At 45.0% G+C, this 17,373-nt stretch overlaps 1 protein-coding gene across 1 annotated transcript in view; it reads right to left on the bottom strand.

Moving 5' to 3' along the window:
- SART1 (spliceosome associated factor 1, recruiter of U4/U6.U5 tri-snRNP) overlaps positions 1-17,373 on the bottom strand; it is an 87,079-nt gene that overhangs the window by 53,181 nt on the left and 16,525 nt on the right. The window contains exons 3-7 of the mRNA XM_077456516.1: positions 3,914-3,965; positions 722-777; positions 505-631; positions 196-301; positions 33-107 (exon numbers count right to left, since the gene is read on the bottom strand). Coding sequence (XP_077312642.1) covers positions 33-107; positions 196-301; positions 505-631; positions 722-777; positions 3,914-3,965 — 416 coding nt within the window. The remainder of the gene's footprint in view (positions 1-32; positions 108-195; positions 302-504; positions 632-721; positions 778-3,913; positions 3,966-17,373) is intronic.

The raw sequence follows: 17,373 nt of genomic DNA, 5'->3' as shown, positions 1-17,373 counted from the left end.
AATTACCTTTGGGATTAGTTCACAAAACTAACCTTTGTTTGCCCAAACTCCTTCTCCACAAGATTTGAAACACCGAACTCTTCATCCATTTCTGCTAGGAGTTTTTCCTGTTAAAACAATGAATACCGACATTTAATGCTGCATTCCTAAATCCACAAGTCAGCTATGCATTTGTTCTCAAGAGGCAATACTCACCCTCTTCTCTGCTTTCTCTTTTTCGGCTTGAAGTTTCCGGCTTCTCTCAATCCAAGCAGCTGTATCATCTAACCATAGTTCATCCTCTCCCAAGGATTTTATTTTACTGTAGATGGAAGTGAGAGAAGCATGGAGGAATGAGGAAAGAGTAGACAGTGTTCTTCAGGTCATTGCAAAACTCAGTAAAACGAACTTTTGCTTTCTTCAACACCATTGTCTCCTGTCTGGCAGCAATTTAGTTGAAAGAAGGTTTTAGAATAAATTATAGAATCCCTCAAATAGCCCAAAATTTCCAAAATTAGTACTTACCCCAATTTCTGGTTTAGCATTCTCTTTTCTTTAGCAGCTGCTAACTTCTCTCTGAGTTCCTGCTGTTGTTTTAGAGCTAGTGGGTTAATGACAGCAGCTGCAACTGGGTCTTCTTTAGTGCCACTTTCTATAAAATAAAAGAACACTGTTAGGCATCAAGAGTGTCATATAAAAAAAAAAAAAAAAAAAAAAAAAAAAACACGCACGCACACACTACCTGTTTTGGCAGTATTAACTTCCAGGGGTTTTAAACCAAGTTTAGCACGAAGTTTACTAGAAGAAAGAAAAACACAAATATAAATATACACTATTTCAGCAGGACTAAAAATCATTCATCGATTGCTTGAAAGGCATCCAAGAATGCTAAAAGCAGCCGCCTTCTAGAGGACACCACTGCAATCATGTGAAAATGTTAAAAATTGCTAGGAGTATATTAATGTACAAGCTTTAAGTCACCAAGAGGATAAAGAAAGTTTGCAGCTGGCCTGTAATGATTTAGTAAATTCACATGCTCCTGGCAACATGATTCCGACACTAATGTGTCAGTAAACCAGAACAAGCTTGCAGAAAGTAAAATCAAAAATAACTGTGCAGGGTCTTAAAGCCTTTGTAAACTGGACTTAATTTTACACCCAGCAAGGTAAAAAGCAAAATAGTGTTTAAAAAAAATAAAAAAATAAAAAAAAAAGCCCTCCCACGTCAAGATCTCAGTGATACAGCGGGCTCCCATCTTCACCATCTTGCTTTTGCGGACTACGGTTCTGACTGGCTGGAGCCGCAATGCATCTGCATAGGAGTCGGAGATTACGGCACGAGGCTCGGAAGGAACAACATAGCTGGCCGAACCTTTGGAGCGCATGAGCCAGTGACGTCAATGGCCGCATGTAATGTAAATATCTCCTAATTGTGCCTGGGTTAAGACAGGGGTTGACAAATTTGCTTGGAATCTAGGAGCCAGCTAAAAAAGTTAGGAGCCAGGTCCGTGACGGCGATCTGGACCTGTCCCTGGCCTGACATGGAGACAAGTGAGGGGAAGATAGCCCCAAGCCCCTCACCTGTCTCCAAGTCATTGCCCATAGCTCTTAGAGGGACATTTTATTTATTTTTTTCAAATGACAAATTTTTTTTAAATTGCATTTTAGTGTAAATATGAGATGTGAGGTCTCTCTGACCCCAGATCTCATAGAAAAAAGCATGACAGGTCCTCTTGTATATTACAAGGGATTTTTACATTCCTTGTAATAGGAATAAAAGTGACACACTTTTTTTTTTTTTTTAAAGAACAGTGAAAAAAATAAAAGTTAAAATAAAAAAAAAAATATTTTAAACGCGCCCTGTCCTGCCAAGCTTGCGTGCAGAAGCGAACGCATATATGAAAGCGGTGTTCAAATCACACATGTGAGGTATCGCTGCGATCGGTAGAGTGAGAGCAATAATTCTAGCCCCAGACCTTCTGTGTAACTTAAAAAGTGCAACCTGTAGAATTTTTTAAACGGCGCCTATGGAGATTTTAAAGGGTAAAAGTTTGTCGCCATTCCATGAGCGGGCGCAATTTTGAAGCATGACATGTTTGGTATCGATTTACTCGACGCAACATTATCTTTCACAATATTAAAAAAAAATTGGGCTAACTTTACTGTTGTCTTATTTTTTTTTTTTTTTTATTAAATACATTTTCCCCAAAAAAGTGCGCTTGTAAGTCCGCTGTGCAAATACGGTGTGACAGACAGTATTGCAACGACCACCATTTTATTCTTTAGGGTGTTAGAATAATATATATATATATATAATTTTTAGGGGTTCTGAGTAAAGGGAAGGAAGATAGGCTGGCAGGCAGGGAAAATTATCATTGCATCCATTAGCATTGCTGGTTGTAATTCCAACGGCCACCACAAGAGGGCGCCAGATTCCAGAAGGAACCATAGGATCGTAGAAGGCCTCAAAGCCGGGGGCTAAATTACCGGCCGCCGGCGGCGCGGCCCGACGCGATCGCGCCGGGGGGGTCCGCGGAGACAGCATACCCCCAGCTGTGCTGCCCCAGGCACCAGTTCGCTAATTCTAGTCGCAAATGCGACCTGGCGCCCGGGTTTTGTCGAGCCCTGGGTTAAGATATATTTACACAACCTATAGGTAAGCCCTACCTATAGGTAAAAGTAATGTATGGATTTTTACTTCCACTTTAAACTCAAAGTAGACATTAGATCAGCTTAACAGTTTGGCAACAATCATTTTCAGAAAGAGTCCCAGGCTGAGCGGCTGGCCTACTACACTATGATCACATGCTGCTCAGCATGGATGCCATTCAGAGAATGCTTTGCATTTTCTGAATGAATGCAAAGTGGTCTCCAATTGAATGAGGTCCAGAGCATGATGTCACCACCCAGCCCAATCGGAGAACGCTCCTCTGTCGAGAGCACAGCAGGGCAGTCGCTTATCACTGGACCCTGAAGCAAGTGGAGATCACTAGAGTAGCAGTGTTTACTACAGATTTACAGCTGCCAGGGGCATCGGTAAGGTATGACATACATAGTTGGACCAATAAACTATGTATAAAATACCCGTACCTGGAACTCATCTAACACTTAAAAAGGACCAGACCTATTTTTCAGACTGTTTACAAGTTAAAAATCAGTATTTTTTTTGCTAGAAATTTTTTAGAATATACATACTTATCCTTAAAAATCTCCATAGACGATGTTTAAAAAGGTCTACAGGTTACATGTTTTGAGTTACAGGAAGTCGTCAAAGCCTAGAATTATTGCTCTCGCTTTAACGATCGCTGTGATAACTCACGTGTGGTTTGAACAACATTTTCATATGCGGTCGCGACTTACGTAGGAGTTCGCTTCCACACGCAAGCGTGACAGGATGCGGTTTCTTTTTTCCCACCCTCATTTATTCTACTTTTTTTTTTGTAAAAATACATTTTATTCATAGTCTAAGGAATGTAAACATCCCTTCTAAAATAGAAAACAAAAGCATGACTGGACCTCTTAAATATGAGATCTGGGGTAAAATAAACACATTTTCTCCTTAAAAAAAGAAAAAGGGGAGCAGTGGGCAGAAGTAACATTTGGCATCGCTTCTGCCCTTCAATGCTATTGAGCTGAGCGGGGACCATCTTCCCCTCACTTGGCTCCAGGCAGTAGACATAAGACGACGCAATAGTCTCCGGTAAGCAACGGAGACCACAGGAGCCCTCTCCCGGCCCCACTAAAAGTGATTTTGAGGCAAATCTGCCAGAGACCACTTATCTGAAAGTGGACCTCCCGCTGAAGAGGATATCGAGGTTATGGCAGCCATCTGCGACATTTCTCTTGAAACAGCCGACGTATGACGACAGCGGGCAGTCCATAAGTGGTTAACAATGGTAACTATTTCTATAAGCACATATTTTCCTTCTACTTACTTTGTCTCTTCAATGCTCAATGACGAATCTCCACCTGCAGATTTAGAGCCACCTGAAAAATGGTAATTACATAGTTAAACAGTCATATAAAAGGATGCATATGTAACGGTTGACAATCAACTCTGGATGAATTTGGCTTTATGTCACAGAAATTATATATATATATATATATATATCCAAGCTGGCCCAAATGAATCAAGTGCTGCACTGGCTCGTCAGCTACATACAGTACACATTACCGTGTTCTGGCTAGGAGCCAAAGACTTCCCCCGTCTTACACCCGGAACAAAAAACACAATTGGTCCAAGCAGCGCTCAGCCATTCATATGCCGCTTTGTATTCTGTGAATGAATACAAAGCTTCCTCTGATTGGCTGAGGCGGGCCAATGACATCTTTCTTTGATTCAGCTAATCATATTGGATTCATTCAAGGAATACAAAGCTCAACTGTTCCTTATGCGAGACAGAATTCTCTGCTGAAGCTACATGCAGTACATACAGTGCTTAGAGCCAGTGCTGCACTTAGTGAAGGAAATGGTTTGGAAAACTAAAGTCACAGAAAACCTGAACTTTAAACTTCTTTACCACAATTGCCCCCGATGCAAGTCACAGCTGCTGAAAGTTCTCAGGGTTGAGGAACAACTCTTCCTGGGCCACCAAGGAGCCATCAGGATTACCTCGGCTTGTTCCTGGATCACCAGTGGCAACAGTATGACCAGCGGGAAAGCATACGAAAGACTGAACTTCCATGGGAAAGACAGCTTTTCTGTCCCTAAAGTCTCCACCTCTCTTTCCAGCAAGAAGGTGGCTGGCAGCTTCCAGTTCTGCCTGGATGCAAAGAGGTCAACTGAGGGTACTCCCCATCTCAGTGTGATCTCTTGGAAAACTTCCCCGTTTAGCTCCCGATTGCTGCCAACCCAGTCCGTTAGAGTGTTTGGTGTGCCACTGATGTGGACAGCCCTGGTAGACAATATTGTTTACTCCTCAGCTGAAGATCTGCTGGCCTAGAAACACTGTTCGAGCAGGTGCCCCTCTGCCTGTTGGAGGTATGCTACAGCTGTAGCATAGTCCAAAAAAATAAATAAAAAACCCCACACACCAATAGTGCCCCAAAGGCCACCTCCAGCCCTGGGCCACAGCGGACATTTTTAGGACCATTGTCATTTATACAGCAATCAGTGCTATACAAATGCACCAATTTCTGTGTAAATGACACTGGCAGTGAAGGGGTTAACCACTAGGTGGCAGTGAAGTGGGTTAAGCGTGTCCTAGGGGGCATGTTGCTAATGGGGTGGTTTTGGGGGGGGGGGGGGGTGGGGGAGAGGGGCTATGTTTTACACATCACTGATCTCTGCTCCAATCACAGGGAGCAGAGATCAGTGTCACTTGCTAGGCAGAACAGGGTGATGCTCGCTTACTTTAGCATCTCCCCGCGAGACGATCGTGGGTATCCCCAAAGCAATCTCCTCAAAAAAAAAAAAGAGATCATTTACTCTACATCACCTCCCCTTTAAACACTTCCCACTAGAAAAGAAACACTTTCACTGGCATTTGAGCATTCAAGCCTTTTCAACACTTCATAAAACAACTAAAACACATGCTATAAAAAAACGTATCAACGAGCACTGCTTCATTCTTCATAAATCAACACACATGTATCTCCCCCCCCCCCCCTTTCAGATCAGCTTACAGGAATGGACATCAATGGTTATTTTATATACTTGCAAAAAATGTAGCCGGCAAATTGAAAATAAATAGTGCAGTCATCGCATCTAAGGACTAGTAAACCGCAAAATAGGATTTTTTTTACTCACTGTAAAATCCTTTTCTCTGAAGTTCACTGACGGACACAGCTCCAGTAATCTTGACTGTAGGGTTATTACACCACCTTCCAGGAGAGGACTAGGCAGAACATGTTATACATGTGAAAAACAACAGAACTTTACAGTTCCGCATAGGGGGCAGTGCCTCTGGTAATAACACCACAGACAGCTTCCTGTAGCTCAGTACGTCAACAAGCAGTATGACGTAAACCAATAGGAGGGGGAGGGTGCTGTGTCCATCAATGAACTTTAGAGAAAAGGATTTGACGGCGAGTACAAAAATAATATTTTCTCTTTCGTTCAGAACAGACAAAGCTCCAGTAATTTTGACCGTAGGGATGTCCCCAAGCAGTGTCATAACGAGAGGTGGGAACAGCAACATAACTTCACCCACAACCAGTGGTGTTCCCTAACAGGAGAGTCACCATCTGAATTAACCGCATCAGAACTTGTGGTCAACAAATGCAGCAAGGTGCATTAATATTCAAAAAGGTAACTAGAGTATAAAAAAATTGCAACATTACACTGCCGCCTGCAAAAACTTTGCAGCCAAAGCAGACAGATGATGCGCTTACATCCACTTTGTAAAGGTGTGAACGGACGACCAAGTCACCGCCTTACACACTTGATGTCTGAAAGCCCAAAGAGGTCCCAATTGCCTTGATAGAACGGGCGACAGAAAAGGGGGGCACCTGCCCCTTCAAGGCGTAAGCCTGGACCACAATCTGTCTGATCCACCTGGAAATAGTGGCCGACAAGACCGCCATCCCTTTTTTTTCAGACCAGCTACCAAAAACAAAGAGCCTGACGTCCAGAGGGCAGCCGTGGCAGACAGATATACCCTTAGAGCTCAGACCATGTCCAGAGAATGGAGGGCCACCTCCTTAGGATGTGTCAGTTTAGGACACAAAGACAGTAACACAATGTCTTCATTGATGTGAAAAGCCAAAAGCACCTTCTGTACAAAAAGCGGCTGCGGACCACCTTATCCTTGCGGAAAACAAGTCTTGTAAGTCGCCCTGTTCCGAAACCCTCCTGGACGATGTAATGGCCACTAAGAAGACCACTTTGAGAAAGTCAACAAGGGAATTTCCCTGATGTTTTTAAACGGCGGTTTCTTAAGGGCCGGTTCACACAGCGAGGCGAGGCGAGGCGACACGGCTCGCCTCGCCTGGCTCCCGCAAGTCGCCCCCGTTCTGTACAATGGAACTGTTCTGAGAGGAGCGACTCGAGTCGCTCCGACTCAGAAAAAAGGTTCCTGTACTACTTCGGGGCGACTTCGGGGGCGACTTGCATTGACTTCTATACAGAAGTCCTCTGCAAGTCGCCGCTGAGCTCCCCGCAGGTCGCGGTGAGGTAAGTCGGAGACGCCTCGCCGCGCCTCGCTGTGTGAACCGGCCCTAAGGGCCAATAACAGCAGGTTCTGATGCCACGGGGGCAAGGGTGGGTGCACTGGAGGGACTACATGCCAGACCCCTTGTACAAAAAGGTCCTCACTAGAGAGTTAGATGCCAGGGGTCGTTGGAAAAAAGACAGCCAGGGCTGACATCTGTCCCTTAATGGTGCTTAAAGCCAGCTTCTTGTCCACTCCTCACTGTAGGAACAGCAGGATCTTGGAAAAAAAATGGAATAGGTGTGCGGAAGCCACCCCCATCTCCTCACACATGGAGGATCTCTCACACTCCCTGTCGGTAGGGTCCTTAAATGCAGGAGTCCCCTCTACCGGGATCCTGGTTACTTTATTTATCCTGGATACTGGGGGGGGGGGGGTAAAGAAGGCTCTCCTCAAAAGGGGTATCGCAACGCCATTCTTTTGGGGACCGAGAAGGTCCGCTGCGGGCTTCCCCAATCCTTGTATATGAACTTATCGAAATAAGTCAGATACAGAAACACCTTAAGGGTCCCAAAAGGGACCGCTACTTCAGCAGAGGATCCTGCTGTATCCTGAATTTTGAGGGTATCACGCACAGCTGTGATAGTGCTCCAACTAGCGCTTTGTCTTGTGGACCCGGACGGGGGAAATCATCCTCACTGTCCGATCAGTCCTGGTCAGCGTCATCTGACATCAGAGGAGGGGCCGCCAGTCGCTGCAGGGCCCGAGTCTGAGTCCCCAGACAGGGGGCGCTTTTTACCACCTTTGTGCCCGCACACCGCCTCCACCCTGGCAACGAACATTTCAAGGACCGCCGACAAAGCGTCCAAAGGCACTGCACTGTTTGCAGATGAGCCGGTTGCAATTGCAGGGAGTTCTAGGGAAGAAATATCAGTTTCTGAAGCCATGCTGACCCACCCTGTCTGCCACCCTTGGGGATTTAGGACAAGTGCACAATCCCACCCTCCTAGCTGCTGCAAACTGAGGGGGCCCCCACCGCAGGACTCCCCACCCTGACCGAGTGCTGCGCCATTCCATTACAGGTGCCTGTATCCAGGGAAAAGAAAAAAAAAAAAAAAAAAAAGAGTTGTTCTGAGCAACAGAGACCAGCTCTGAGCTACAAAAAAAAAATGACCACCGACCAACCTGTATAAGGGACAATCGCATGGAAAATGGTCAATCATGCTTTCCACTGAGGCACACAGAAAATGGGCAACAAGCAATTTGACACAGTGAATGAACAGAGATAATGGCGGCAGAACAGCAAAATAGGGACAGGGAGAGAAGAGAGGGAGGAGAGGGACCCCCTAATTGACCTCCCAGGGAAAGCCCAGCTGCTCAATCCTGCCAAGGTAGGAAGAACTGTACTTACCATCCAGACAAGCTGGGGACATCACAGACCCACTCCCGAGCAGTAAGGGGTGGCTGCTGGCCACGGCACACTGTGACAAAGACATCGGTAGTCCGCTCATATGTGTGTCCCGAAGCATTGCGCTCACCGCCCGCCCCCCCGACCCTGAGGGGATGTCGTGGCCAACCCAGCGCGTAGCTAGGGTCTTGCACACGCTCGATGGCCAGGCTGGGGAGACTACAAATTCACAATCTCAAAAAATTTGAATATTGCATACAATCAATAAAACAAAGGATTGTACAAAGTATAAGCATGCATATGTACTCAGTATTTGGTTTTGACCCCCTTTGCAGCAATTACTGCCTCAATGCAGCGTGGCATGGAAGCTATCAGCCTGTGGCACTGCTAGGTGTTATTGAAGCATCCTGGTCTTCCATAGCGGCCTTTTGCATTGTTCAGTCTTATGTCTCATCTTTCGCTTGGCAATACCCCATAGATTCTCTATGGGGTTCAGGTCAGGCGAGTATGTTGGCCAATCAAGCACAGTAATCCCATGGTCATTGAACCAGGTTTTGGTGCTTTTGACAGTGTCGGTAGGTGCCAAGTCCTGATGGAAAATGAAGTCAGCATCCCCATAGAGCTCATCTGTGGAAGGAAGCATGAAGTGCTCCAAAATCTCCTGGTAGACGGCTGCATTGACCCTGGACCTAATGAAGCACAGTGGACCAACACCAGCAGATGACATGACTCCCCAAATCACCACAGACAGTAGAAACTTCACACTGGACTTCAAGCATCTTGCAGGGTGTGCCTCTCCATTCTTCCTCCATACTCTGGGTCCTTGGTATCAAAATTAGAGTCAAAATTTGCTTTCATCAGAAAAGAGGACTTTGGACCACTGAGCAACAGACCAGGTAAGATGCTTCTGACATTGTTTGTTGTTCAGGAGTGGCTTGACAAGAGGAATACGACATTTGAAGCCCATGTTAAGGATCTGTGAGTCGTGGCTCTTGATGCACCGACTCCAGCCTCAGTCGACTCCTTGTTAAAGTCCCCAATTTTTTTTTGTAAATTTGTTTTTATTAACAGTTTTTCAACACAAACAACACATACAAACATATGACCCAGAACCCCCCCCCCCCCCCTCCCACCCATACCCCTGTGCAGCCCCCCAGTCAAATACAAATCACAGAACATATTCATCAGCCGTATCCCACAGATAAAAACTGGCTCCCCAAAAAGTAATGATGCACCCTGACTCCGAATGCACAACAGAAAGACCCATAGAGCTCATAGCATCAATCTGCCCCGTGCACCTATTGGCTATCCAGGAGTCCTCTCCCCACTCAGCAAACTAATTCAAAGTATCTTTGGCGTCTAGCCAGCCCTGCCACACTTTCTCAAATTTTTTGGAGCATCCCCTACTAAGGTACGTGGCCTTGTAAAGTGGAAGTGCTTTGTGAATCAGGCTTTTCCAATAGGACACAGTAGGTGGTTCAGGCCATTTCCAATATAGCAGGATGGCTTTACGCGCATAGAACAAAGACAGAGATATCATAGTCCTTTGTGCCCTTCTAGGAGCCAACTCCTCCACCAGCCCCAGCAAACAAACCGCGACCGTAAGAGGAATCGGCACCAAGAGGACAGCTTGTATTGTGTCCGTCACTCCCCTCCAAAAGTCCCTAATCTGTGGGCACTGCCAAAATATATGATCAAAGCCAGCTCGGTCCTCCGTACACCTCCAGCACCCTGCCGCACCCGTGCCATACATGCCAGCTAGCCTTGCAGGTGTGTAGCGTACCCTGTATAGAATTTTATATTGAATAAGTCTATCTCTGGCCGACACCAGAGTCTGGAAAGGATAGGCCCACATGTCGTCCCAGTCCTCCCCCCCAAAGTCCATCACCAAAGCGCTCCATGTGTCCCTACATTTTTGTACCACACTGGGTCTATCAACGAACAGCTCTTTGTAGACCGCGGACAAGGGCTTCAAAAGGTCCCCCGTCCGCAGCACCCTCTCCAGGGGAGACACACCCAGCTCCAAAGCATCAGAACCGAAGTGAGTGAGGAAGGCGTGTCTCAACTGGAGGTAGCGAAAAAAAATACCAGTTCGGTAGATTGTATTTCGTTTTCAGTTGATCAAAAGTGTATAGCCTAGTCCCCCCCACTATGTGCATGAGTTGTTTGATGCCAACCCTGGCCCATATCACCGGGTCAGGAATCTCACCAAAATGCGGCAGCCTGGGATTAAACCAGAGAGGGGCGTCCGGCGACCAGCACCCCCCCTGTTCTTCATCAAGACCTGTGCCCTGTCCCAAGCTCGCACCGTCACTCGCATGGAGACTGTCAGGGAAGGAGAGGCCCCCGGACCCCTATACACCAGGTAGGATAAACTCTCATACGAGCCCATAAGGGCTGCCTCTAGTACCGTGGCGGAGTCCCCATCATCCCTTGTTAACCATCTCCTGGCGACCACCATCTGTCCAGCTATAAAATACTTAAAAAGATCCGGTAAGGCCAAGCCACCTTGACCCCAGGGCTCCTGTAAAACACAGAGACTTATCCTGGGATGTGCAGCGGCCCACAAAAACGAACTGAACAGACTGTTCACCCTTCTGAAAAAGGAGCAGGGGATCCAAACTGGCGTGTTTCGCAAATAGTATAAAAACACTGGTAAAACTTTCATTTTCAGTAGGTTAACCCTACCAATCAGGGATAGCGGCAAATGTTTCCCCAATGTTTTTTGAATGGCCTTTTCCTGACAATCCTCTCCAGGTTGCAGTCGTCCCTGCTGCTTGTGCACCTTCTCCCCTTCCACATAACTTTCCATTAATGTGCTTTGATACAGCACTTTGGGAACATCCAACTTCTTTTGCAATTACCTTTTGAGGCTCTCGCCTTATGGAGGGTGTCAATGATGGTTTTCTGCACAACTGTCAGGTCAGCACTCTTTCCCATGATTACGATACCTACCGAACCAGACAGAGAGACTATTTCAGGGGTGCCCGCGACGCCCTCCGATGTGGCCCACCCTGTCTTGCTCTGAGATGGCAAGTCAGCAAGCCCAGATCGCGGGTTCCTGACCTGCAATCTCCGAGGATCAGTGCAAACAAGGAAACCACCGCTAGAGGAAGCAGAGCCGATGCTTCCTGTATAGCGCCAGCTCCTTCACATGCGGAGTGATACCAAATGTACTCTGCCTGTCACAGGAAGCATCGGCTCTGCTCTCTACTGCAGTCGAATACTTCCTGTGATATCACACAGCATCAGCAGTGCCAGTACCAGTCACCAGCAGCGCCAGTTATGTTCTGGCGGCCGAAATTTCAGTGCATACCTATCGGCTGCAAATGGCCCTTTCGGCAAAAAGCCGAAAGAGAATTTTCACCAATACTGGTACAGAAATGGGGCGGGCCTGCTGGGATTGACCCCAGCGATCACGGGGGTGTCATTCCATCTTTAGTCTCTCCACCTCTCCTCCCTCATGCTGCAGGCGCCCCTGGGGTCTCGCTGTAAAGTCCCCCTCTCCCCAGCGGTGGCTGCATATAGCTCCTCAGCCGATGTGTAAATCGGCTGTGCAGGAGCTCGGGCACGCTGTTTACTATGAAAGCGAAAGCAAGGGAGAGGCGTCTAGCAGTGTATGCTGTGCTCTCTGCCTCCCCCTAGAGTGCAGTACCCAGCATGGAGAAATTCTAAAAAAAAAAAAAAATTATATAATATCTATATCTATCTATCTATATTACACACACACATACACAATTTCGGTATCAGTTTTCAAGATCAAGGAAAATGTATTTTCGGTATCAGTTTCTCCACCAAAAAACCCATTTGTATTTAAAGAACTTACCTTTTTTTTGTTTTATTGTCAATGAAAGTTATTTATACCACATATGTATGTTATATGCTCAAGTGTATATTGGACTTTCTGTGATTTGATTTATACCCTTTGTACCAAATAAAGTTTGTAAACAAAAAACCCATTTGGTACATCCCTAGTACAAGTACCAGCCAGCAGCACCAGTACCCAACAGCAGTACCAGCCCTGGAGGACAGCCAGCAGCAGCCACCAGTAATAACCACCTGGTGGAGAGCAGAAACCAGCTGCAGGAATCCTGAGGAAGAAGTGAAGATCAAGGTCAGTTGAGATGCAGGTAAACTGCTGTGCATCAGTGTGAAAGCAGCCTTAGGCCCCTTTCATACGATCAGTCCGGTCAGGTCTGCCTGTATGAGCCTAGAATATTGCACCTTTTCACAATATTCTAATTTTCTGAGATTGTGGATTTGGGTTTTTTTTTTTTTATGAGCTGTAAGCCACAATCACCACAATTATGACAAATCACGGCTTGAACTATCTTGCTTTGCATGTAATGAGTCTATCTCATATTAGTTTCACCTTTAAGTTGCATTAGTGAAATGAACTTTTGCATGATATTCTAATTTTTCCAGTATCACCTGTATGTCTGTTTAACAAATCCTAAAATTGAAATAAAAAACCCCTCTAAAAATTGATACTGCCACAGCTGATCAGGTGTGTAGCACCATGACAGTTGCACATATAAATAGTATAAAATAGCACTGTTCTCTGCAAATAGAAGAGCATAGAACCACTTTAAGCATCTTCTAAACTCTGGTCCAATATCAGTGATCAAACCTCTAACACCCAGCAATGATCATGGACAACTGTGTATAAGGTCACCCTGCCCCCACATACACACCCAGCCAAAGGAATTACATTTTCCAGGAAGATTAAAGAATATGTCAACCCAGAATGTCACATTCTGGATATATGTGCCTGCTGTACTATGTATCCTTTTCCCTGCTTCTTTTGTGAAATCCCTTGTGTTCCTGCCAGTACTTCAATTTTCTTATTAAAAACTGACCATGCAAGGCATGGGCGCTCAGTTTTATGGCTCTGCTGATAACTAAGCCCGCATTCCTCCAAAAGTTCAGACTGCTTCTGATATGCCCCCAGCATAACCATTCACTGGAAGGACCAGTGTACTGCTGTTACTCCTCACACAGCTGAGAACAGGAGGGTAAGTAAAAACACTCAAAAATGAGAGAATGAGAGAAAATTGTGTTATGTTGCCGCATGATGCTACGGTTGTTTAAATGCACTTTTTTTTCCCCTTATTAATCTACACTCAGTTCCCCATACTGACAAAGTGAAAAAAAAAAAATATATATATTTTTTAAGAAGTGTCTGAATTAAAAAAGGAAAAAAAAAAAAACCCCAAACACTGAAATATCACATGTACTCAGACCCTTTACTACTTGTACTGAACTTTTTACTTACTGCACTTTGTTGAAGCACCTTTGGCAGCAATTACAGCCTAGAGAATTTTTGGGTACGCGACAATACTTTATGCATCCACCATTTACACACAAATGTTTTGCCTTTCATTTTTATTTTAAACTAAATGGGTGGTCTTAGAAGATGAGGGTTTACATATATTTTAATGATATATTAATGGCATATCAGTTATCAACACTGGTATACTGGCTACAAAGATATAACCTTGCTGTTCCATCCTCACGAGAACTGGCAGAAAAAGTACCAGTTACTTACCGGTAACTGTCTTTCTGGGAAATCTTCCAGGACGGCACACCTGAGATGAGAGGCTCCTCCCTACAGGAAACACAATCAATCGACAGCTGTTTTAAGTCCCCACCCTTCCCCTTGATCCTCAGTTTGTAGAGAAGTAACTCCTGAACCAGGTTCACAAGGGAAATCATTCCTCATAGGTACTCACCTTCTAGTGTTCTAGAATTTTCCCTCCTCCAACGGGCGGGAAGTAGGCCTGCCGTCCTGGAAGATTTCCCAGAAAGACAGTTACCGGTAAGTAACTGGTACTTTTCTCAAGTCATCTTCCAGGACGGCACACCTGAGAGGATAAACAAGTACCTCAGGCCTACCTTAGGGTGGGGCCACTGCAAAACCCTCTTGGCGAACCTTGGCTCTGCAGTGAGCTTTACCTCCATTCCATACGCTCATATGCTTGATGAAGGCATCTTAGCTGGATCATGCGGCTGATCTGCAGGTCTGCTCCACAGATGTTCCTGCCTTTTCCGCTTCAGATGCAGTATCTAGGTGAAATGGGCTCTTAAAAATGGAATCAGAAAACATGTTAAACTTGTAGGTTAGCAATGTTGCCTATCTCACACATCTAACAACCATGGCCTATTATGCCTGTAGGTGCTACTTAGAACCACTAAAAAGATAAATAAGAGACCTGTGTAAGACAAGGACACTACATTAATCAATAAGAGGGCCTGTCTTAACACTATCCTGTTGAGGGAAATAAAACTGCTTCCTTTTTATCTTTATGTCAGCAAAAAACTAAAGGGAAGCCTACTTAAGGGAAATAGATTAACAGAAGCTTGAACCCTGGGTTTAAGGCACGCCCCAATCTATGTCCTTACTTACGCCTGAGAGCCTTCTTCAGGAGATTAAAGTCCCTAGCAGGAGTAGACTACCCATATTGCTATGTCTAGTTTTGCTAAAAGGGCAAAATGAAGGCCATGCACCGAGCCGAAACCTATTCGATCGGGTATACATCTTTATACTTCATCCTTGGGCCCTAATACTCCTCTGAACAGAACTCTCCAAGTTCTTACTAAACAGGGCGATTCATTATCCCCTTCCTCCAGTGTCCCATAACCCTACAGGGCTTCAACCCTAGGAAATGGTTCTGGCATCCCTGAATGCAAGTGGTCAAGGTTTTCTGACATGTGGCAGCTGCAGCCCGAACTCCTGGCCCCTCCATGGAAAAGAAGGCTGAAATACAAAAAGGTGATACATGTATTATTAATATCACAAATAAAATGATCATAGATTGTGGGCACGGCACAATAGATTTAGACAGAAAGGACACAAGCATAGACAACAATGTTGTGTGCCTGAGTGTGACTAGCTAAACCAATATATCAAATATGGGAAGAGACCCAAATCTGAACCTCAACGTAGACAAACAGTCCTCATAGTCTGGTTTTCTGATGTGCTGCCAAGATGTAAAAACATTAAGACTCAAGCAAACCCTAAATGCTGCGTATTTCTTTAGTGCAGCTAGCTAGGTCATAACTGATATATAAATACGGAAAGGACAGGAACCCCCTTTACTGTTGTGCTTTACCTATGTACAGCAAAACAAGGCTATAAAGACAGAAAGACCCAAACTTCTATGTTGTGTATTTCTGACAAACCACCACAGTTATAAGATTAATATGAACACAAACTCCCGTGTTGTGCATTTTTGCTATGCCACAGGGAAAAATATGGAACACAAGACAATCCTTTCTGTCATGCACTTCTGTAGTGTAGTTCAGATAGAACCAACACTGAGAAAGGACACAAGCAACCTGCAGCATTGTGTTTTTCTGAAACAGAAAGCACCAACAAGCTTCAATCTTGAGTATTTCTGCTGTGCAACAACATAAAAGCAGACACTGAGGAAAAAGACAGACAGCCTTTACAGCTGCAATCTTTCTGGTCTGCTGCAAAATAAAACAATAACGTCATGATGAGTATTCCTGCTGTGTAGCAAAACCTCAATCAGAAGGGACAGATAAGTTTAGGGTTCCCACACCTGTGCGACCCAACCTGCGACTTGGGACTGCAAGACGCATGAGAAGTCATATACTATGGCTTCCAATGGGTACCATTTGTGTCTGTGCGACACCAGCAGTCCCTGATTCCTGGATCCACAGACCTCAAGATTACACAGGTCGCAGGGAAAAAAACAAATAGCAATTTTCAGGTCGAACAAGTAAGGGGTCCCCAATGCTGTGACTCCCTGGAGGATTGCAGCCAACAAACCCCTGCTGTGTATCCCCAAGATGCAGAAAGGTAGATCCATGAGAAACACTGCTTAGCCTGATATACAAACAATAAGGCAGTAAATATAGGACATACAGGACACAAACATTCAATCTTTGTGTATGTCTGATGTGTAGTAATATACCAATACTGAGCAGAGAGGCCACCATCCTCAATGTGTCTCTCAGCTGAGCAGCAAAAACAAAATCAGAAAAAGACAAGCAACCTTCACTGCTGTGTCCTTTCTGATATGCAGCCAATAAGGCAGTATATGCAAGACATAAAAGGACAGACAACCTTCAATCTTGTATATGTCTGATGTGCAACAATATAACAATTCTGAATAGAGATAGCACATCCATATTGAAGCGATTTGGCCTTGCGACTCAACATGTCAAATCGCATTGGCTAAAATCAGCACAACACCACTTTTTGGTGCTACACGGATTACCAAAGGCAGTATATGTACTACACCTGGCAGGGGTTCAATTTGTATTTCTACTATGTAGCCCAACAAATTCGAACCATCAATTTTCACTGCTGCCTTTCTGATAAGGCAATAATACAGGACACAAAAACCTCACAGACCTTAATGCTGTATAAATCTGATGTGCAACAATAAAACACTATGAATAGAGATAGCACATCCATATTGAAATGATTTGTCATGCGACTCAACATGTCAAATCGCATGTTTAAACTCGGCAGCCATTGCTGTTAATAGCACTGTCTGAATCAGCACAGCGCCACGCAAATCAGGACCATCAGACTTCACTGCTGCCTTTCTGATAAGTAACCAACAAGGCAGTAAAACAGGACACAAAGCCCCACAGACAGACCTCAATCTTGTGTATGTCTGATGTGCAGCAATATAACCATTATGAGCAGAGATGTCACCAGACTCAATGATGTGCATTTCTGCTGTGCAACACAAAACCAGAAAGTACAGACCACCTTCACTGTTGTATTTTTCTGATCTGTAGCCAAACAAAGCAGTACCTTTAGTATATAAAGGACAGAAAACAAGCTTCAGTGCAGTGCATTTCTGATGTACAGCAATATAGTCCTTATTAAGCAGAGATGTCACAAATCTCAATGTGT

This window comes from Lithobates pipiens, unplaced genomic scaffold (assembly GCF_037356315.1).
Source record: "Lithobates pipiens isolate NorthernLeopardFrog02 unplaced genomic scaffold, aLitPip1_a1.2 Scaffold_10, whole genome shotgun sequence".
NCBI lineage: Eukaryota > Metazoa > Chordata > Amphibia > Anura > Ranidae > Lithobates > Lithobates pipiens.
This window is presented reverse-complemented; position numbering and strand designations above follow the sequence as displayed.